General features: G+C 45.2%; 1 protein-coding gene and 1 non-coding gene across 2 annotated transcripts in view; one reads left to right on the top strand and one right to left on the bottom strand.

Moving 5' to 3' along the window:
• The window catches only part of Dnajc5b (DnaJ heat shock protein family (Hsp40) member C5 beta), a 75,863-nt gene extending 71,399 nt beyond the window's left edge, over positions 1-4,464 (top strand). Inside the window, exon 5 of the mRNA XM_059254038.1 lies at positions 4,147-4,464. Coding sequence (XP_059110021.1) covers positions 4,147-4,241 — 95 coding nt within the window. The 3' untranslated portion in view covers positions 4,242-4,464. The remainder of the gene's footprint in view (positions 1-4,146) is intronic.
• A 19,151-nt stretch (positions 4,465-23,615) lies between these two features.
• Positions 23,616-23,688, bottom strand: Trnar-acg (transfer RNA arginine (anticodon ACG)). Its single transcript has one exon. It is a non-coding gene; the product is annotated as a tRNA-Arg (tRNA).
• Between the last annotated feature and the right edge of the window lie 213 nt (positions 23,689-23,901).

Raw genomic sequence — 23,901 nt, 5'->3', positions numbered from 1 at the left:
ACATCTGAAGGCCACAGAGAAATCTGAGTTCCATCAGCTGTGACAGAACCATATTCTGTGAAGTTGTTTCTCTCCCCCTCCCTGTGTGTGTTTAACTAAATTCAGTTTTTTTTTTTCCTCATCTGTGTGGAAACCAATAGAATTAAACCCAACCAGATCTGTCCAGGCAAACACTAACAATTTTTTGTGGATTGATGGCTTCCTTTCTATGGAGAGAGGTGGAGTAGAGACTCTAAAGGAGAGGAGAATTTACAGTACTGACCTTGGGTCTAAGAAAGTATGATTCAGAGCACAGAAAAATGTTGATTGCTTAGTTGTTACTGCCGCTTGCCTGGGTAGGACTCAAAAAAATTCCCAGCCGCCGAGCAGAAGCAGCCATATGGCTCTTGTTCTCCGCCAAGATAGAGAGACATGCATCGCGCATCGAACGCTGCTCAGCATTCATCACATCTGCCTGCCCAGGGAAAGGGCACGGAGGGACATGTAAATTCATCCTCTCTCCTTTTGTGCTCCTTACTTAGTCTCCTTCTCCACGCAATGAGGAACCAGTGTCTAAGAACAGTGGTGCAAGGAAAATAACACTAGAAATCTGTGATGCTTCATACAAAGACATCATTGAGCATTAAGGCACCAGGCCAGGGCAGTAGGATGGGGGAGTCAGCCCAGAACCGTCCCCAACAAGGCAGTTCAAAGTGCATCTTCAATGTTTGGCTGCCAAGATTCAGTAAGAAGTGTGTGTGTGTGTGTGTGTGTGTGTGTGTGTGTGTGTGTGTATTGAGATCATCTTTCCATATCAAATATTTATTGTGCATTTGGTATCTGTTAGCAGACCTGGTTCCTGGAATCTTGAGCATTATAATCTAGCAAATAAGATTTAGAAGCAAATATTAAACATAGAAACACAGAGAGCTAGCCAATTTGCAGGCACAATAAATCTACCAGAAGAGAAGCACGGAGGCTGTCAAAGTGAACAGTAAAGGGCTTGACCTGTCTTCAGGCTAGCTCAGCTTCCCCAGCGAAGTGACATTTAATGCAGAAACGTAGAAGATCAGGATGTGGGAGACTGTGGAGATGGGAAGCCTTTGAATAAACAAATCTTGATACAAGAAATATTTGGTACAGTCCCTCCCTAAGTCCTGCAGATAAGATAGTGAACGGTATCATATACACCAGGCAAGGCAGATAGAATCATGTTAGAGGGCTCCACCAAACAGTTTTATCACTGAGTTAGTGTGCCGGACTTTGTGAAGGCGGTATTTACAGTGCGCTCCAAACTAAGATGTGTTTATACAAGGAAGGGCTCAACACATCAAAATCACCAGGGGCAGCTGGATGCTCAACAGTCTGCCTGAGACGAACAAGAGTGCCAGGAACAGCTAGGAGAGAGGAAAGGGGGTCAAGAGAGAACCACAGAGGCTCAGAGGGAAGCGCCAGTACACTCCGTAAAGAGACGGACTTAGGGGTGTGGTGCTAAGTGAAAGAAGCTAGGCACAAAAGACAAGTGTGCTGTGATTCCAGTGAGGTAAAAAATATTCAGGAGCGTCGAATTAGTGGAGGAGAAAATAGGTTGGTGGTCACCAGGACCTAGAGGAAAGGGAGAGCAAAGAGCAGTCGCACTGGCTTCCATTTTGGTCCAGGGAGACATTTGGCAACTACTTAGAGGTGGTGAATTGTGTGCGTCCATTGTCTGAAAAACTCCCGGTGACAAGAAGCACCAGGGGCGGAGGGGTGGAGGGGAATAGGCCTAAGCAAAGCAAAATGTTAAGTGTGGGATGTGGGAAAGTTATCCCAGCCTTTTGTTGGCTAATTGAGAGCAGCATACTGCTAGTTGCTGAGGCAGGGGGATGTGTCAGCCCCAATTCTGTGAAATGTGCTTGAGGTTTTTTTTTTTTTATTTAATTCACTTCTTAGATCTTTTAATTGTCATTGTTTTATTAAACAGATACAAGCACATATTGTGACCTAACTTTTCACATCAGAGAAACCAACATTACCCTGATCTGTGGTGCTCCCTGTTCACTTTTCCCTTCTTAGAAGGAACCGCCTTGAATTGTTGGTCATCCTCCCTACTATTACTTTAGGTATCACAATCGTATTTATATTCCTAATCAGCATACTGCTTGGTTTTCCACATCTTTGAGTTTTAAATGAATGGTCTTTTGGTATGGTAATATTTTTCTGTAACTTTCTATGCTCCACTCAACATTGTACTACTTAGATTCACTTTGTTGATATGCTTGACTCTCTCCTGGAACACCTTTCTATTTTCAATCAGTCTGACTTTGGCTCACACTGAACTTCATTGTCTAAGCCACCAGTCCTCTTATTCTCACTGTTATAATATTCTGAGAAAGCATCCCTCGTTTAGTATCCATTCTACTGGTGATGAACACTGAGTAGGCTCCACTTTATTTGCCATTCCAAACAGCTGATAGGAATGTTCTCGTACTTATATCTCGGTACATGAGTGCTAGGGGTGTTTGTGTTTACACACAGGACTGGAATTCCTTAGGCACAGTGTATGCAAACCTACAATATATTAAGTAGCACCAAGCAGTTCTGCAAAACTAAGGGGTTGATTTACATCCTTACTAAGAGCTAATGTGAGCTTCTGATGCTTCCCATCCTTGCTAACACTTGACAATGCCAACCTGGAAATACGTATCAGTCTAGTGTGTGGGGTATGGCATAGGGCAGCGGCTCTAATTTTTATCTTTGTGTTTACTAGTAAGGTTGACCATTTGTGTGTATGTGTGGTATGTGTACGTGTGGTACAGGTTCAGGATATGTGTATATTCATATGTGTGGAGGCCAAAGGTTGACCTAGGTAAATAAATGGCTCCTAAGGAACAACACCTAAGGTTGTCTTCTGGCCTCCACACATGCATGTATACCCACGTAAACAGACACCTGGACACACAAACACACAACACCACCAAGGAGAGAAAGAAGCAAACAAAAAAAGAAACAGATATGACTTTGTAAGAGAATCCAGTTGGTTCTTAGCCCTGCGAATTCAAATACTGCTTTCCTGCTTCTGTAATTTCATCCAGAAAGGCATATTATTAGGTGTAGGCTAAGTCTTCACACTGTCCTTCACAGGTTTCCATCTTTGACCACATTTTCTTCTTGTGTCTGCGTTATGTTCTGAATAATCTCTTCAGATATGTCTTCCACTTCATGAAGTCCCTTTTAGCTTTTCAAAGCTCTTTAGTTTTTAAAATGTAATTTCAGGTACTTTAATCATTTAACCAGCTCTTTGCTGGTTTCAAAGTCTGACAACTTTAAATACATAATTTTTTTTATATTTTGTTAGATAAATGCAAAGAATGAAGTCTCTCTGGGTCTTATTTTGTCTTTTGTTGTTACTATAGGTTTTCAGTTTGTGTACATTGTTTCTATGTCTCTTTCTTTTTCTGTGAGTGTGAGTTGTGTGGTGTTTGTGTGTGTGTGTGTGGTGTGTGTGTGTGTGTGTGTGTGTGTGTGTGTGTGTGTGTATTGACTATGAGCTCAAGTTTCTTACAATTTTATAGGGACTTTTTAGTGCTAGGTGGAATGTGAAGTCATTCATTTCTGCTAGGTTCCTGAGAGTCCACCTTGCATTGAACAACTTTATGGTGGATGATTTTCTGGGTGTCTTCTAGAAGACATGGGTACTGAAAAGACAAGGGCTGCCAACCTGTGTGCATATTAGTTTGCCATCAGACATTTTTAAGGAAGCCTCTTCAGCCCAGCACCAGAGCAGAACTCCATGGAGACTTGAGAGCAAGCGTGGCTGCTTTGCACATGAGCTTTATGTGTTAGACATCCTCTTAGGTGCTCCACCTAAGCAAGCCCTGGGCTTTGACTCCTGGTCCAACAGGAGCCAAGCATGCAGTTATGGACTTCAAAACCCTAGGGCTCATCCTCCATAGGAAAGATATTTTTCATACATGTTGTTGCTTTCATGAAAAATGGAACCTGGAATGTGCAGTGTCCAACCTGGGTTTAGTTATAACCCTGTAAATAGCAGAATTTGAAGACTTCAGACAGTGTCTTGTGAGTTGATTTGCTTGTTATTTCAAGAGAACACCTACCATGTGCCCCGTTATCAAAGGAACTTGGTGAAAATGGGTCTGACGGTTGCTTCTTTGTGTTTCCCCCCAGATACGGACTTTCCAGTTGTTCTCCAGCCTACAAATGCAAATGAGAAAACACAGCTAATCAGAGAAGGAGCTCGAAGTTACTGCACAGACTCTTGATGCTGGGCCCGTGGAGGGTTCCCAGCTCCTCTTCTCAGTTCAGCCACGTCTCTGGGTGGTCATGGGGGAGGTGGGAACATGAAATGCTGTGAACATATTCACATTTGTATTTTATTTTTAGGTTAAGGGGAAGATGATTGCTACATAATTTTCTCAGACTTTCTCTTTGAGTAGAATTCCTAATGAAAAGCATTCAGTTTGATGAATAAAGGCCTGAAGAGTTCTTTTATGCTGCTTGCATGAGGTAAGACTGTGGCAGTGGACAGTCTTTATGAATCCTATTGTAAGGTGAGCCAGACGTTATTCCTCACAGACAAAAGTTGTGGAAGAAAAGACTCTTTTCACCCACTTAACTAAACACAATAGTCACACTTGCCACAGACATCATAAGCAAAACTCTCAGAGGAGGGAGGGATTTGTGTTTGTGGAGCTCTTTGTCGATGTTTAAAATGGTTACAGAAATACGATCTAAGAGAGAAATGGCATTTACTGAAAGTTGATGAGTGAAAACAGGAACAGATCGAGTTAGTGCATACTTCTAAACTGGCTTTTAAAATGGCAACAATCCTCAACCTGGGTAAACCTTAGAACCGAGCCAGAGGATCAGCGTGAGCCTGACCTAGCCCCAAACAGTACATTGACCATTTTCTTCGTAAAATGGTCTGTGTATAACCTGCCCGTATGAGGCAGATAAGGAATAGAGACACACACAAAGTAAGGGATGCATCTCTGATGTCTACAAAGTTACAATGCAAAGCATAGCACCCGTTTTTGGAAAATTCAGTATATTGAACAGCTCTGCGTGCTGGGCATCCTGAGCTTCAAAGTCACCTCGGTCTATGCTTGTTAGATTCCTTTATCTCCCCATGCCGAAGGGACCACGTGCTACTTCTAAAACGGTAGAGCAGCAAGGCGGTTTGTGGCTTTTTCCCGAGTCTTTCTTAGTTCTTTATGTAATCTTCATTTTCAAGTCCTTGTTACATTTTTGTATAACATTGCATAAAACGCCATCTTCTTTTCCTTTTGTTTCTTCTCCCCACCCCACCAAATTACAGTCAATTGATGCTAAATATATATTGTAAGTGAAAACTAATGTCACTGCTCTGATAGTTCTGGAGTCGCTGATACTCTGCTCAAACTGTGCGGCTCCTGGGACTTCTCCCCCTCCACACTGAAGCAGAAAGAGTTGATTTGAAAGTTCAGAGAACTAGTCCTAACCTATGTTGTGACCAGTCATTGTATCGCCAGCATAGGGATACAGATGCACACTGCCAGCTTCCCGGAGAGTTGTTTTCAGAGACCTTCAACCAGACACAACAGGACTCGTGGCTTAGACAGTGGATTTCAGGGTGAGCCAAATGTGAGGCAAAGTCAGACTGATTGAAAACAGAAAGGCGCTCCAGGAGAGGGTCAAGCACACCAACTAGGACGTGTCAGGCTTCTCTAAGGGAGAGCTGCAATTAGGTTTCTGTACAATAGTTATATGTGAGATTTGGGTGGCTTTCGAGTCTTATCTACAAAGCTTGCTAAGAAACCACTCCCTCTCTAACATTGCCCAAAGACTTTAATTTGTAACAGGATTAAAAGTTGAAGTATTTTTTTAATCAGTGTCATAATTAGGGCTTCTCTTGATGTGAAGAGGCACCATGACCATTGCAGCTCTTATAAAGGAAAATATTTAATTGAGGCTGGCTTACAGGTACAGAGGTTCAGTCCATTATCATCATGGAGAGAAGCACGGTGGCACACAGGCAGACATGGTGCCGGAGAAGGAGCCAAGAGTTCTACATCAGGATCAGCAGGCAGCAGGAAGAGAGAGATACTGGGCCTGGCTTAAACATCTGAAACCTCAAAGCAGCCCCTAGTGGCATACTTCCTCCAGCAAGGCCACACTTCCTAATGGTGCCATTCCACATGAGCCTATGAGGACTGCTTTCGTTCAAACCACCACAGTCCACTCCCCGGCCCCCAGAGGCTTGTAGCCATATCATAATGCAGAAATGCATTCAGTCCAACTTCAAAAGTCCCCATAGTCTATCTCAACCCTGTTTAAAAGTGCAAAGTCTCTTCAGAGACTCATGACAATCTCTTAACTGTAACCCTGTGCAAAATAAAGATAAAAGAGTAGATCACTTACTTCCAACATATAATGGCACAGAATATGCATTACTGTTCCAAAAGGGAGGAAAAGGAGCATAGTGAGGAAATACTGGACCAAAGCAAGACCAAAAGTCAGCTGGGCAAACTGCACATCTCCACATCTAATGTCAAAGCACTCTTCAGATCTCCAACTCCTTTAAGCTTTGTTGACTGCAACACATTTCTCTCTCATGGGCTGGTTCCACTCCCTGTTAGCAGTTTTCCTTGGCAGGTATACCAGGACTCTGGCATCTCCCACATCTTGGTGTCTACAAGGCAATCCAGGCTTCCACTTAATGGCTTCATGAAAAAGCTTCTCTAGGCCTCCATGGAGGAGATTCCATAACCCCTTTCTTATATCCTTGACTCTAGAGCCAGAACCACATGGCTGAAGCTGCCAATGTCTGCTGCTTGCTGGGGCTAGAACATAGCCCCCTTGTTCAATTACATCTTCACCAGCTTTCTGCTTTTGATGGTTTCCCTCACTGCCTAAGCTTGGCTGACCTAAAACTCGCTCTGTAGACCAGGCTGGCTTCAAATTCAGAGATCTACCAGCCTCTGTTTTCTGAGTGCTGGGATTAAAGGTGTGCACCACCACACCCAGCCCTAAACTTTCATGTAATTCCTTTTCACATGCTGGAAGCTTAGCTGGGTGGGGTCTTGCTCTGAGGTCATCACTCCCTTTATTCCACTTAGCATCAGGCTTTTCTTTAACTTGTTTACACTTCCTGGTGCCCATTTTCTCCTCAAACTGTACATTTTGTATTTCTTTTCTAGCTCTGCTTGCTCCTTTTCATTATAGATCTTCCTAAGTGTGGCCACTAGTAAACGAACAACACAAGTCAATACTAGGCTGTCTTGAAATCTCTTCTGCGAAAGCTCTTAATCCATAACTCTTCAATTTTAGCCTCAGGCAGACTTTTTTGGAAAAGGGCAGAAAGCAGCCAAATTCTTACCAAGGTATTGTGGAGGCCCAAATTACTCAGGGTCAGAGAACCTGAGCTTGCTTTACCCAGTAAGGCTGCATAAGGGGATGATTTACCACAGGCATGGTTACCAGGTGTTTGGAAGGGTCTACACCTGGCTCTTTGATGTGCTTTGATTTTGCAAGGGGGAGGTCTTTTGCCTCTCCCCTTGGCCTTTATAAAAAGCCTTTTGAATCAACCTTTGAGGCTATTGGGTATTGATCTAGGCATTCCCAAAGCTGCTCTGTGTTTCTTTCTTCTTGTCAACTAGGTCTCTCTTTCTATCTAGTATTTTTTTTTAAATCCCTCTCTCATAAGAACCCTTCAAAAGGTCGGAGCCGGCCTCCCACAGATGGTGCCAGAACGTGGGACTTAGGTACAGAGGGTAAGAGAGGGAGGGGGCACCTTGGAAGCCGGGGGACATGTCCAGTTCTAAATTAAAGTTTATGCGGTGGTATCCCATTCTTCAGGAGTAAGACTGTATATATAGGGCAGAGTGGCTACAGTAAAGCTGAAGCAAGTAAAGGTAGGCTGCAGCAAGTATCTCTCTGTGTCTCTATGTCTATGTTTCTCTGTTTCTCTCTTTAAAGCTGTGAAAACGTTTGATGAAGTCTAGTTTGAGAAGTGTAGGCTTAGGTATATTATTAGGGTAGAATAAGCTTTAGATCTAGGGATACGGTGAAGGTTTAATAAAGTCACTTAGGGTAAGAGCAGATTTTTCCCAAGTGGGACCTGGAGCGCACCGGGCAGGGTCCAGCACTGAGCAGACACTGCGAACCTGGCAGTCTGAAAATGAAAAGCCACTTCAGAGACAGAGCAGCTGCCCCAGCCAGGAATCGGTGGCTGAGACCCATTGGGGCATCATAGCTTCCCAGGCAGCAGACAACAAGAGCCAGCAAAAGTAGAGGGTTTCTGTGTGCTTTCTTCCACGAAGGAGCCACGCCACCAGAGAGGCAAATGGCAGGCAGCAGCTTGGAGAGACTTGCAGCAGAGACTTTGGACCCCAGCAGCTGGAGCACTGAGAGCCAGAGTCCTTGGCTGCGAGTGCCCAGCAGAGACATCAGTGGTAGGAGCAGAAGCAGCTTGACACACAGCTGAGATTGACCACAGCCCAGGCTCCCGTGACAGAATGCAGCAGAGCCTTGGGGCTACCCTGGGAGCAGCGTTTGGTTGTGCGAGCAGGCCAGGGTGCTGAGGACCCCTGGTAGAACAGGTAATGGAGCCGGGGGTACAGCAGCTGGGTTTCCTCATGGAGCCAGAGTTGCTGAATGAGAAGCCTCGACTCTTAGCAGTGGAAGGAACCTTGAGCTTGTATACTGTGAGGCGGTTGAAAGCCCTCTAGCCTCAGGACACAGGGGTCCTTGGTGGATGTGCCTGTTATGGGAGGCACAGATGGACAGACTGGGACTGGAGAAAAAAAAAAAAAAAAAGGCCATGTAGTTTCTGTTTGCTGGCTGTAAGAAGGTCTCTTGAAAAGGACTCTGCCCCAGCCAGCTAGCAACTTTTGCCCTGGAGCAGTTTTCACCCAGGGGAAAGCTAATTGAAAGTGTCTCTGTGGCTGAGAGTGAGGCTTCGGAGTTGCTTGTTTTATCTGGATTTCATGCACTGAGGCTTCTGGGACCCAGTGTGCTGAGTGCTGGTGGCCTTACACTCACCGGGCCCCAAGTTTGGCAAGCTAGCTGCCCCGGAGGAGGCAGAGGACAGCCAGGTGGGCTGAGCAAAAACCTCCCCTTGGGGAGGCCTGGGAAAGACACCAGTCAGCAGTCTGCAATCCTGGGAGCCACAGTCCAGCGGCCCTGGAACCTCCCAGATCAGAAGGGCTGAGGGCTGGGACACAGGACGGAAGGCACCAAGAGTGTGCTCACTGAGGCTGCTCAGAAAGATAAGCTTGGCGCCTGCCAGCCTGCCCATGGTAAGCGGCATTGGCAGCAGAGGGCCCCTGGCGAGGGCTCAGCAGACCAGCATCAAGTCCCCCAGACCTCAAGGGGACAGCGCTGGGACTCCCAGACCACACGTGGCCGCCTCCTCTTTCTCCTCTTTCCCCCGCCCCCCAACCCAGACTGTGGAGGTGGGAGCCACACAGAGCTGCCTGAGTGTGGCCGGCAAGCCCTCTCCTTTGCCTCAGATTCATTACCAAACATGGGTTTGAACCGAGTTGAGCTGTTGCCTTCAGGAGAGCTGCAACGAATTTTGGTAATGGGACTCCTCGTATTTGGAACTGTTTACCTAAGAGTTATTACAACTTGGAAAGTTATACAAAGACTTCAGGGCAGCTGATGAACCAGACTCTGATCTTGGGCTGTCAGTTGAACTTTGAGACTAGTATTAGAACTGACTTTTTGAACCTTTGCAAACCTCAGAAATGGAAATGGAAATGAAATTTTGATTTCAGCTGTATACAATACCAACTTGATGACTTATGAGTTGTTTTGTGTATGCATATATGTTTTGTTAACTGTGGTGAGTCATGAACTTTGTAGAAATGGAACTGTTTATGGAACTGTTGTATAGGAATGAATAGAACTGGTTTTCTGTAGAAAGAGAAATTTGTTTTCTCTACCCAAAATGCAGTTTAAAAATTTATAAAGAAAAGAGGGAGTCAATATTCCTCAGTCTCTTTAATTAAAAAAAAAAATTTCTTGTCTCTTGAGTAGACTAATGTTAATTTGTGTTAATATACCCTATGTCTTGTTAGAAGAAAATGTAAATAGTTCTGTTAAGAGATCACTTTTGGGAGCTGGGCAGTGGTGGCACATACCTTTAATCCCAGCACTTGGGAGGCAGAGCCAGGCAGATCTCTGTGAGTTCAAGGCCAGCCTGGTCTATAGAGCGAGATCCAGGATAGGCTCCAAAACTACATGGAGAAATAAATAGTTCTATTGAGAGTTTGCTTTTGGATATAAATTTGTGAGAATTGTAATTGTGTATAGTAATATTCATGCTAGACTTATGATGTTAACCTGTTAGTATTAATGGTGATACTAAGGAAGTCTTCAGGTTTGATGTGGTTGCATCAGGCGTTTACTGATTTATTTGATGTGGTTACATCAGGAGTTTATTGATTTAAAAAAGGGTTTGGTGCAGCTAAGACTGCTATAGACATCTTCGACTCATTCAAAAAGGCCATTCCATCTTTATCATCCTCTCCTCCTTTACTGGGAGAGATGGCAGCCATAGGGAGCAGAAGTATTGCTGTGGTTGTTCCAGCTACTTGCAAGCTCTTAGTGGGAGCCTGGTTCAGAGCTGCATAGAGTTAAACTTTGCATCCCCCACTTGAGATTTATATTATTAAGAAGGGGGAATTTGTGGAGGCCCAAATTACTCAGGGTCAGAGAACCTGAGCTTGCTTTACCCAGTAGGGCTGCTTAAAAGGATGATTTGACCACAAGCATGTTTACCAGGTGTTTCAAAGGGTCTACACTTGGCTGTATGGTGTGCTTTGACCTAGCAAGAGGGAGGTCTTTTGCCTCTCCCCTTGGCCTGTTATAAAAAGCCTTTTGAATAAACCTTTGAGGCTGCTGGGTATTGATCCAGGCCCTCCCAAAGCTATCCTGTGTTTCTGTCTTTCTTCTCATCAGCTAGGTCCTTCTTCCTACCTAGTATTTCTTGGACCTTTCTCCTCCTCCTAAGAACCCTAGAAAAGGTGGAAAAGGTAGGAATTGGACTCCCACAGTCTTCTATAAGGTATCATAAGAACGACCTCTAGGCCACATATTAAAATTATTCTCCTCTGAAACCTCTTAAGCCAGGCCCCCACAGTCCAAATTATCCTCACCCTCATTGTCTTCCATGTTCCTACTAGTATGGCCCATTAAGCAGCACTTAAAGCGTTTGGTTGCTTTCCTAATCCAAAGTCCCCAAATCCACACTCGTCCAAACAAAAGCATGGTCAGGCCTACCACAGCAATATCCCAGTCCTTGCTACCAACTTCTATCTGTTAGGGTTTCCATTGCTATGAAGAGATACCATGACCATGGCAACTGTCATAAAGGAAAACATTTAATTGGGACTGGCTTACAGTTCAGAAGTTTAGTCCATTATCTTCATGGTGGGCACAAGCCAATATGGTGCTGGAAAAGGAGTTAAGAGTTGTACATCTGGATCAGCAGGCAGCAGGAAGAGAGAGAGACTGGACCTGGCTTGAGGATCTGAAACCTCAAAGCCTACCCCCAGTGGCCACAACAAGGCCACACCTACTCCAACAAGGCCACTCCTAATAGTGCCATCCCTGTGAGCCTACAGGATCCATTTTCACTTAAACTATCACAATCAGTAAATAAAGTTGTACAGTACATTTATGATGGAAATCATCTAGGTCCAAGAGGAGAGAGAGAACTAGGAGCATACCATTTGTGATGGTTGTTCTTGGTTGTCAGCTTGACTACATCTGCAATTAACCAAAACTAGGGGGCACAATTGTGAGGGATCTTGGTTAAATTTAAAGTAGGAAGATCCACTTCTAATCTGCATCTTTGAGGTAGGAAGATACACCTTTAATCTGGATCTTTTGAGCTGGGAAATCTCACCTCTAATCTGGGCCACACCTTCTGCTGGAAGCCCTTATAAGGACATGGAAGAAGGAAGATTTTGCTCTTTGCTTGCTTGCTCTCACCTTGCTGGCAAGTCTAGTCCTTCACTGGCATTGGAGCCTATTTCTTTGCGACTCCAGTGTCTACTGAAGACCAACTGAGACATCCAGCTTTGTGGACTGAGCAACTACTGGACTCTTGGATTTTTCATAGCCTGTAAGTTATTCTAATGAATTCTGTAAGTTCTGTTACTCCAGAGAACCCTGACTAATACACCATTACACATCATTTTAGCCCACCTTAGCACAACCTAATCACTGTCCTCAACATCCTTGATTCAGAGATCTTTGGGAGCATATCACCTGGCCCTAAGTGAGTAAACTTCATTTATTGCCTTTGTTATATGATACCTTTTGGGAAACACACATGTCTTTGTGGGCCATTTGACACCCCATTAATAGCCTCTGAAGCCTGAAGTCTCCTGCTTTTCTGAGCATCAAAAGCAGATGGGGTCTCAGGGCCACAGCCTCCTCCCTTTCCCAGCCTTCTCTCCCTGTGGTACCACAATTTACTGTCTTTCTATCCTGCCTTATCTGTGACCAAGAGAGATGAGAATAAAATGATTAAGCTCTCTTTGACTTCATGTCTCCTCTGACCTCTAAGTTGCTGGCGACCAGATGCAGCTCCTGCCTTGAAGCAGCTTCTGGAACGTTAAGCATTCAGCAAATGTGAGCTGGTTTTATACAAATTATGATGTGCCAAAGCAGACAAATGCAGTGTGACTTCTTATGCATATAAACTCTCTCACCCAACAAGACCCATGAAGACTCCCAGTATTAATAGCCCCAATAACTAGCAAGTGCTTGGAACTCTGTGACCAACAAATAAATACCACTTTGCATTTGGAGGAAACAAAAGGCTAACTAGCCCAATCTGTGGGTAATTTGGGCTTGACATTTCCTTCCTGTGTTCTGGCTACAGGAAGGCAGGCCAGGCTTATTCTGGATAGCAAGTTATGATCGCAAAGCTCACCTCTCTCTCTCTCTCTCAGACCTCTTTCTTTTTTTCACATGGAATTTTTAACTTTCATTTCCAGCTTGCTCAGGCGTTTGGTCCAAAGGTGCTAAAGGTAAGAGCCAGGCATGATTTGGAATCAAAATCAAATTCTCAGAGAGCTTCTGGCCAATATTCTCAACGCAGCTTGTTTCTGGTTACAGTGATATGAGGCAAATGCCTCTGAATGAGGGAGTGAGTTCTTGAGAATGTGCCTCAGCAACAGAAATAGGTTGATTCTTCACCTGAGAGGGTGATGTCCGAAAAAAGTGAGATGCTAGCCATCAGCTTTGGCAATGGTCATTCAGAGTCAAGTAGCCTTCTTCAGTGGCTTCTGCCCTGGTACCATGCTACCAGAGTGGGAGATTTCATAGTCATCTACTTATTTCCTTGCTACTTTTTACCAGAATAGAATCCTTTAAAAATATTTATTTGAGAATTTCATACAACATATTTTGATCATATTCTTTCGCCTCCCAACTTCTCATGATCCTCCCTGTCCTTTCCCATCCAACATCAAGTTCTTTCTCCCTCTTAAAAAGTACAAAACAAAACAAAAATTTAAATCACAACAGAACTAATAGAATCTGATTTGAGTTGGTCAACTTCTCATGGGGCCTGATACTTGCTTATCCATAACCACTGCTGCCAGAAATTGGAAACAGCATAGATGCCCATTAACTGATGAATAGATAATGAAATGTGGTACATTTACATAGTGGAATGATTTCTCTAGGAAGCATGAAACTTGCAGGTAAATGAATAGAGCCAGAAACAATCATCTAGAGTTAAGTAACCCAGACCCAGAAAGACAAACATTGCACACATTCTCGTATATGTTAGCTTTTGATTGGATAGAACATATATGTATATGTACATTCATGTCTACAAAAATATACATCATGGTTTAGAGTAATTGATGTGCTATTTCTATGTTACAAATGGTATGTAGGCTAAAGGCCATTTGGGAGGCTAGCCTGGAAACCCACGTACCTGAAAGGGTACTGCTTGGTCCCTGACTTATGAAGAGGGTTCCAGTTAAAGGCACATGATCTCTGTGATATGCATATGCAACCCCACCTCCTGTATATCCTGATTTCTTGCATTTGTGAACATGGCACATTTTATAGCAAAAGGTCCTGGCAGATGTGACCCTATGAACTTTGAGATAAGATTACCGTATATTTTCCAGACAGATCTGGTAAAATCACAGAAATCCTTAAAGCGTAGAAGAACGCTCTGAGAGATGCAGTGGGATCTCAAAGAGTGATCGAAGGCGTGCCTTGAAGATGGAGCAAAGAAGCCATGAGCCAAAAAATACAGTTCTAGAATTGGGAAAACAGGTATTCCCTTGGAGACCTCAGAGAGAAACACTGTTAGATCAAAGCTGGGGATTGTGTAGGCCGCATGGGCGCTGAGACAGGTTTTCAGCAAAGAATCCTTTAATGGTTGGTCACAGCAGCAGGGTTCTGAGGTAGAGATCTCAGAAGCAGTCCATGTGACAAAGGATATCCCTTACAGGCTTCTGAAGGGCTAACGTGCTTGAAGACAATATATGGCCTATACTAAGGGGTAACTGGGGTACCAGGCATGGGAGTAGGATTATAACCTGAGTTTCATCAAGCTGAGCTGGGCAACTACAGCCAGAAGCTGGATTTGTTTTCACTAGCCTACCTGAGGGCTGAACTTTCTAACAGTCACAGCAGGAACCAGCCAGTTCTTTACATATGCATCTGAACCAAGAGCCAGGAGAGATTGCAGGCGCACCCGACACACACCCCCCTCCCCCACACCCCAACACACACACACACACACACACACACACACACACACACACACACACGCACAAAGACAACATATGGAGACCCACCTTGCTCTAACAGACCGACTGTGGCCTGGGTCATACTTCTGCTGTCCTGAACATAGAATAACTTGAACATAGCTGACATAGTGTGTTTGTTCATCATCCTTCCTTCTCCGTTTCCCTCCTGTAATTGCTGGTCTCTGACCTCATCTTTTCCTTTGCCCTTTTCCGTTCCTCATTTCAGCTCCTGGCCTGGCCTCCTGCCCCCCACTTTCCTCTTTTTTTCCATATGACCCCCCATTGTCCACTCTGTACCTACACACTTTCTTGTACCCTGTTACACCAGAGTGTTGTGAATCAACCCAAACCACAGGGGAATATTTAGCCAAGAATGACCTTGAACTCCTTAGCTTGACCTTCTCATTCCCCTGCCTCCAGTTCCCATGTGCTTGAATACAGGTGTGCACGCACACCACAGTGCTAGGCATTGTTGGCCCCAGGCTTTCATGTGTACTTGGTAAGCACTCTACCAACCCAACCACACATCTTCTGTGTTGTCTGACCCATGCCTGGCCTACTTCACTAACGCGATGCACCACCCAGGCATCTGTTTAGGAGCCTGAGCTGTTAGAAAGCGGCTGCTGAAGCTTGAGAAGGGGCTGGATTGTTAAGGTCCTTAAAATTCAATGTGGATTTGAGGTATTTGGAGGGCATTCCCATAAGTAGTCCAGACTTGTGACTCTACAGGGAACAGGCCGTGTTCACACATCGTTTGGACGCCTGAGTGACAAGAATAAGTCACAGCTTCACAGTCCTGCCGAAAGAAGTGGGCCCTCATAGAGTCATACAGGATTAGATACCTAGTCCCCACTGATAGGAATCCTAGCCACGGCCCCAAGATCGTGCATGCCCAGGCGGGACATTTAGTCATTTCTGCCTAATCATTTCCGGGTCATATGTCCTACGTAACCCATGTGCTGTGTGGTCACATAAATAACACGGTGTAACCACGTGATCTATGCACTTGTGTGGAGTGGCCACATGGGCCTTTGTGCGCATGTGTGGGGTGGTCCTTAAAAGGTGGGCCTCATGTCCCCCGCCCCTTCTCCCACACGTGCCCTTTCAGCAGGCCTGCACACATTTATCCCTTTTCCTTTTCTCAATAAAACTCTTGCTAGTGGGTTCTGTCGTGTTTCGTGACTTTTCCTCGCATGGTAAGAGCGCCGCTAAAACCATCACTCAAACAGCCGGCTAGAGCAGGACAAGGACTGCTAAGTCACCAGAGGACCAAGACATGAACCTCTGCAGACCGCACACCCTAGCAGGGAGAGCTTGGAGCTTCCCTGAGTGAAATGCCATGCTACTCTCTTAGGCTACAGCTCTGAGCTGGAGTCAGATTGAGACCATAGCACAGTTTTGGATTTGGAAGACGAAGATGAATCTTCTAGAGCAGTGATTCTCAGTCTTCCTAATGCTGAGACCTTTTAATACTGCCCCTCATGTTGTGGTGACCTCCAACCATAAAATTATTTTCATTGCTACTTTCTATCTGTAATTTTGCTACTGTTATGAATCAATCCCTGTGAAAGGGTCATTCAGCCCCCCCTTCCCCCAAGAGAGTCAAAACCCACAGTTTGAGAACCACTGTTCTCAAAACCTTTTCTTAAATATCTTCTTTGTGGGCCCTCCTCAGATGTCAGTATGGCCCCCACACCATTTTTTTTTTCTCCTTAGAACCTTCCACTAATGTACTACCTCTGCACTTTGAAGATAAGGAATTGTGTCTGTTTTTATGCTTGACACGTAGTAGCTAGTCGGGGAATATTTGTGAAATGAGGATTGAACCTGTGCTGCAGAATGGAGAGTTACCTGTCTACCAGAAATAAAAAGGCTGCTGCAAGCTTTGCTCCTAAGGAAGCTTAGTGTGCTATTTTTTGCAATATTAATGTTTTGTGATATGTTCTGAAATGAAGTGGGATAGAAGAAATATCTGCTATCACTCATCTCCTGGCCTCACGGTTCTAGAGCTGTGTTTTCCAAACACTTGAGTAGTATGTCTTCCCTCAGTCCTCATCTGTACGTAGAGCTGTGTCTGTTTCAAGAACACCATTCTTCTCCAAGCAGAGAAAAGCCATTGAGAAAACCAAATCCTCCCGTCCCAAACCCTTTTCACACTGCACAGAGATCTGAGCACCAACAAACCATTGGTCTCCGTTCAGTTCCTGGGTGGTTCTCAACGACAGAAGGCCAGAATTGAGACCAAGCCCTGAATACCAGGCTCTGCTAAGCAAAGCCACTGCCACGTTGCACCTGACTCCAAGTACCTGTGACTCCTAGCATTGTATCTCAAATCAGAGTTGATATCTGCATTTCCACGGCGCTAACAATGAAGTAGGAAACTAATGCATACCTGCCTATTGGTTATTTCTCCCAGCACATGCCATTTCTGAGAAAAGCCTTTCTCTAAAAGGAGACCTAACTAGGGGTGTGTCCAATGAAAGGGTAAGCATGATGTGACTTTCTGGAATTGTCATGCTGGTCCAAGGCTGTACCCAAGACACCAAATTACACTCTGAGAATGAAATCAGCAGTCATAGGCAGCTGTGCCAGCAGAGATCCCGAATAGCCAAAAATCTGGCCATCAGCTGCTCTGGGGCCTAAAACCCACCAGGCACAGGCTCATTCTCAGGCCAGAAAGAGTGGTCCAACCTAGCAAGGGCTAGCTATTCTCTGTTGAGTTGTCAACTCAGATACCGAATCCTCACTCCTAATGTGTCTGGTTGCTAAGTGTCATTTTCTCAGTGTTTACTTAATGATCACATTTTGGGTTAGCCTATCCAGCTAACAGTTGTTTTATTTCCTGACACAAATTCTCACTCCTTAGATGAAATTGTAGTATTTTCTTATATTAAAAAGTGATCTGCTTGAATATGAATACGCTAATGAGGAACATTATTTTAGAAGCAAGCCTGTGAAGCTAACCTAAGTTTAAAAGCAATACATAAAAGATACCACACAATGGGGAAAATCAGTATATATATATATAAATTCAGTATATATATGTGCTGATTAATTTACTAGCTTAACCTCACATTAAAAGACAGAGGATTTGAGGGGCCAACAAGATGATTCAGTGGGTAAAGATGCTTGCCAGGCAGGCCTTACAACCCGAGTTTGACCCATGTAGTTGTGAGAACCAACTGCATGTCCTCTGACCTCTACACATGTGCCATGGCATGCACATACACCCCACCCCCATCTCTCCTCTCCTCTCCTCTCTCTCATATAATAAATACAATAAAATAAAAATAAATGGGATTTGACAGTGTTGGCTGTGTGGTCATGGGAGCATTTATTTTATATTTTAAACTGATGCTGTATGTATTCAGGTTCTCTAGAGGAACAGAACACATAGAATGAATATATGATCCATTTGGTCCCACAATAGCTGTCCTCCTGAAAGAAAGTTAAAAAATCCAAAGGGTGTTCAGTCCATGAGGCTGGGTGTCTTAGCTGGTCTTCAGTATACGTCAGAATCCTGAGGAAATAGACTCTAAGATCACTGACGGGGTGCCTCAGCCGCAGGTACACGACCTGGCCAGTGAGAATGAGAGCAGCAGACAAAAAGCAGAAGCTGCTTTCTTCCACGTCCGTTATCTAGGCTGCCAAGGGTGGATCTTCCCACCTCAAATAATCCGATCAAGATAAATCCATGACAGGTGTGCCAGGCTGCCTGGGTTTTTAGTTAATTCCACATGTAGTCAAGTTGACCACCAAGAATAGCCACCACAATGTAACTAATTCACATATTAAAAAGAAGTCTTCTGTGTATCGTGTGTGGTATCTGACCCCGACATTTTGAATGGGTTTAACTCAATACTCCCAACACACTATGACACAAGGTACTGTCACCACCATCACTTTTTCCTTCAGACTAAGCACAGGAAGGTCATGACGAAGCTTGGGCCTATCCAGCTAACAGGGGTAGGAACAGGCTGGCTGACCACCGTACCCCGCTGTGTTAAACTGTTCCTCCAGGATGCTCACATCGGCAGCGATATCGGCCAGCCCTCCTTGAAAACCAACCCTACCCTCACGGCCACTCATCCCCAGGGTCCCCTGTTTCCCTGTCACTGTCTTTAGCATTAACCCATTAACGGTGCTCTTCAGCTGCCCTCTGCAGCTGGAGGAGACAACGGTAAGGGTCTCCCTCAAGACTCCCCCTCTCTCCTCCCCCTCTCCCACTCCTTGCAGTACCACCTTTCTTGGGAAGTCTTTGTGGCCCCTTAGAGCTAGGTCTTTGTCACATTCTCTGATCAACCAACAGCTGTAACAAGCTCTGAGTGAATGTTTTATTTGTTTTTTATTTCAAAGGCAGTTTGGGGGTCTGGCATGGTGACGCATGCCTTTAGTCTCAGCACCCAAGAGGTAGAGGCAGGCAGGTGTCTGTGAGTTTGAAGCCAGCCTGGTCTATACGGCTCCAGGTCAACTAAGACTACAGAGTGGGACCTTGCCTCAAAACAGAAGATTTGTAGTGGTTGGTTATATAGAAATCCGGTCTTGGAGGTGCGGTTCAGTGCATGCCTAGTATACACAATATTCTGTCCCTCTCCCCAGCACCAAAAAAATCCTAATGGGCCGGGCGGTGGTGGCGCACGCCTTTAATCCCAGCACTCGGGAGGCAGAGCCAGGCGGATCTCTGTGAGTTCGAGGCCAGCCTGGGCTACCAAGTGAGTTCCAGGAAAAGGCGCAAAGCTACACAGAGAAACCCTGTCTTGAAAAACCAAAAAAAAAAAAAAAAAAAAAAATCCTAATGGTTATTTTTAAAATTCTAATTCTAATTTGTATCAAGTTCCTTCCATAATTTCCCAGAATGTTTAGAGGGTGTTAAGAAAACCTGTAAACATTCAAGCTTCAAGCACACTCACCTCTTGTCAGTGATTACACTAAGGGCCTGTGTAAGTTGACTGATGCAATCCTCACGGCAACTCTCTGGGTTCAGTACTACAGTTACCATTCCCCAGATGAAAAATCGGGGATCAGAGAGCAGTGAATCACAATAACAGGAAGCCAGCAGTTAGACTAAGGTAATCAGCCTTTAAAGTCTACCTGCTAATTCCCTGATCGCGAATTCTACAAAGTCAGACACAACTTCTTTTTTTTGTTGTTTTTTGTTTTTCAAGACAGGCTGGCCTCGAACTCACAGAGATCCGCCTGGCTCTGCCTCCCGAGTGCTGGGATTAAAGGCATGCGCCACCACCGCCCAGCCAGACACAACTTCTTAATGTGAGACTAGTACTTGCATTCCATACATCCTGATTTATCTCTCCCCAACTTGAAGTGATTACCATAGGTCTATAAATCTAACTTAATGTATTCTGTTCCATTATTCTGAGTTCATGAAGTTGGGATGAGAACATTGCTATGACATCTAAAAGTAAGGCATTTCAAAACCACTCACATAATGAGTTGCAAAATCTTTTCATGACTTTAAATGTTATCTATTCATAATAAAACTGAAATTATACCCAATTTCTCCATTGTACATAATAAGGTACAAATTGTGAACTTTCCATTAGTAAAAATATATCATCCTCCTGTCAAACTTCCAAGTTAGTAATCTTTTATTAGTTTTTCATAATACAAAGGGAATAGAGCTTGGCAAACTTAGTTTTTCTTAACTTTAATGCTTGCCGCCCCTTAGAAGAGGGAATGCATGTGAGTGTGTGTGCACTAATGTACACATGTCACAGCAGCTGGCTTTGCCGCTGGTCATCTGTGTTTACATGGCCTTGTGAGAAGTTCCGCTCCACACTCCAGGTCTCCTGTGCCTCATCTCTCTTTGGCCCTCAGCTCCGTTGAGTGTACAGCATGTGTTATCTTCTATCTGTCTCTCCAAACCGTGTGCCCCATCAGGTCAGGGACTTGGGTCTTCCTTTCCATCGTTCTGGAGTAGTGTCCAGCAGCTGTTAAATAAGTACGTGGAGAAAGTGTCCCTGAAGAAAGGTTTCGTGCAGGAGCCTCCTCCCAACCCCAATCAGACCTGGGGAAGACGCCACTGAGGGAACAAAACAAGAAAGGGCCTCACTTTCCCTGAATCTGAAAGACCCCAAGTGAGCATGTGGTGCCCTGGGAGCTGGATGGAGGTCAGTCTAGCCATCTGCCAGAAACCCAAAGGACAAGTTAATCTTCTTGAAGGGTGTGAGAGCTGGGAGCTGTTCTCATTGGGATCTTGTTGGTGTCGTGATTTTACATGTAATTCGGAGTTTAGTTTATCATAACAATACAGCTAATCCTCATTACTCACAACTCACCTTTGTGGAGACAACACACTTCTATGCTGATTGTATCACAGGAAATGCATCCACATGCTCAGGTTCTATGACTAGACCTTGAAGTCAGTCTGCAGCAGGGACAGGAGAAATGAAAGGAAGTTTATCTAATTCTATGCACGTGTGTCTTCAGAAAGAAAATAAAGACCCGAAAAAGCCATTAGGTGCAAAAGCTTCAATGCTGCTTTAAATAAAATTGACAAATTGTGGACATGTGACAAATTAAAGAGGTTTGGGCTAGGGTCAGAGAATTGTATGACAGTCACCTGAAAAAATCTAGTGAAAAGTAAGAGTTATTTTCGTAGGTTCATTCTGATATCCACTCCAAGTCCCCAGTGTTAAGAATGCTCACTTTCTGGTACTCTGAGCATTCCTTTCTCTTGGGAAATTCTATGCTTGCTTTTAGGCGGAGCTTCCTGCCTGTCCTGGCTTTCTCAGGTGCCTTAAACTCAAGCAAACAGTGTGTCATGGTTTGGGGGTTAGCATCTTCTGAATTCTTTCACTTACTTGCTAAAGTTTATTTGTAAACCTGAAACTAGTACAGCCCTTTCCCGTTCGTTAGAAGAGTGGTTAAGTGGTATGGCACGTCAGAGCACGTTGTCCCGGCGATGTTGAGCAAGGCCTCGAGGCCTTTTTTCTGCAGCGTAACTGGAAACAGCTATCCTTCTATTCTATTGAGCGCTGTGGATTTTACACCTTTGTGCTCTTTGTTCATTTTGCCATTTAAAACGTTCTGCCAGAGGTACTGTCTAACGCCCTTAAGCACCAGAGGCTTTGCTACAAGAGTCCTTAGGAAGAAAACATGAGGTCCTCAGGCTATGGTTACAGTGCTACGGGCTGATCTTTTGGGAAAGGAGGTCCCACACCCTGTAAGTACCCTTCACCTACGCTCTGTGAGGAAGCCTCATACACCCACTGGTTCCTCCACAGTCAGGTTTGCTGCTGGGACTTAGGAGAAGGGGTAGGCCTTCAGGACACTGACATTTCATCCTTTGTTTCCTAGGGACGCCCTTCATTATCGCCTCTTGTAGCTCACATGAAATTTTGTCACAAGAGCCAGAAATCACACGCTTCCTGGCCTCCTCCTGTTCCGGATAAGCTGTTTAAGGGTGGTGGGTTTGATCGCAGTGCAATAACATAAGAACACTGCACACATAATAAATAAATAAATAAATCTTAAAAAAAAATTAGAGGCTCTTTGCTCTTAAGTGATTTGGTTTGTCTATGAACTTAGGTGAAGGAGGGCAACACTCCCCCAACTGACACGAAAGTCACTAAAAAAACAAAAACAAAAACAAACAAACAAACAAACAAAAAAAACCCTCTAAGAAACACGAAACACTATACAACTTTAAAGACACCAGCCCCTTGCACGTAAAAATTGACAAATATCAAGGGGAAATAAAAAGAAAAACTCCCGTCATTTTCAAATAAGTCTATGCTTCCCCATCCTCTTAAATTCTAGGTTCTTTTAACCGCCTTTAAGCAGGCCGCTGCACTGCCAATAGAACAATTAAAATAGCTGGTCAAGAAATAAAAGGGGGACCGACAGTTCCTCAGGGGCCGGGGGCTTTATTGTAGATCTAAAGGAGAGCACAGGCGGAGACATCCTGACGAGCGGACGTGGCCTGCAAACCGAACCCGGCCTGTGAGGAGGGCGGGAGGGGAGAGCCAGGAGCTGGGGAAGAGCCCCGCCCGTCCCGGGCTGATGGGGGAGAAGTGCAAGGCGCCCGGACCGTGCAGGAGGCAGGACCGTGCAGGAGGCAGGACCGTGCAGGAGCCCGGACCCTGCAGGAGCCCGGACGGTGCAGGAGCCCGGACGGTGCAGAAGGCAGGACCCTGCAGGAGCCCGGACCGTGCAGGAGCCCGGACGGTGCAGAAGGCAGGACCCTGCAGGAGGCAGGACCCTGCAGGAGCCAGGACCGTGCAGGAGCAAGGACCCTGCAGGAGGCAGGAACCGGGGTCTCCGAGGCCGAGGCCGCTTTGATGGTTAACAGGCGCTCCAGTTAGCCATCGGTCCCGGGTTTGTTCTAACCTCGAACCTTCTAAACGCCAGACTGTAGAGCGTCGCTGTCATCGGCGTGGTGGTAACATCCACGTAGCTCACTTTGCTCAAACTCACACCCTGCTTGGTGAAAAGACCCAAGTCTGGGTGGATTTTTTTTTTTTTTTAATCTCTAACAACTGAAGTGGACACAGTATCATAGAAAATGGCGACAAGCACTTAACATTTTACTAACTCACTAGACTTTCCAAGAAATGGCCCACTTGGGGGGGGGGGATGAAAACTTATTATGAACCCTATTTTTTAAAAAAGACAATTTTGGTATTCTTGGTGAGTTTCCCTGCACTGTGTGTTTGGAAGAGGAGTGATGGAGAGGTTCAGTCTCCACATCAAGGGCTGAGAAGAGCAGAGGCAGGGGCCAGGGCTGTGTACCGACAGCTCTACAGAAATGCAAACGCCACTGCTGCTCTTTGGGGATCCCGTGTTCCCGGGTCCTGGGTTATGTTCAGACGCGTTTGGTTCTAAAAGCCGAGGTGACAAAAACCTCGAGCCAGGCAGGAGTCGAACCTACAATCTTCTGATCCGTAGTCAGACGCGTTATCCATTGCGCCACTGGCCCGTCGATGAGAGGAACTGTGGGGGCTTTCGGGATGACAGCATGAGACAGTCCTCAACAGTCACCTAGGCGACGCGGGGTGAGAAAGGAAAAAGTGCCACAGGCAGGCCACGTGACCGACGAGAACCCGAGCCTAGGCTTCCCGGAGATTGGCAGCTCAGGGGGGCCAGTGAGGCGGAGCTGAGGGTGTGCGCATGCGTAAAACGACGTGCGGCC

The sequence above is a fragment of the Peromyscus eremicus genome, chromosome 2 (genome assembly GCF_949786415.1).
Source record: "Peromyscus eremicus chromosome 2, PerEre_H2_v1, whole genome shotgun sequence".
Classification (NCBI taxonomy): domain Eukaryota; kingdom Metazoa; phylum Chordata; class Mammalia; order Rodentia; family Cricetidae; genus Peromyscus; species Peromyscus eremicus.
The sequence above is the reverse complement of the archived record's forward strand: the minus strand, read 5'-3'. Positions and strand labels throughout refer to the sequence as shown.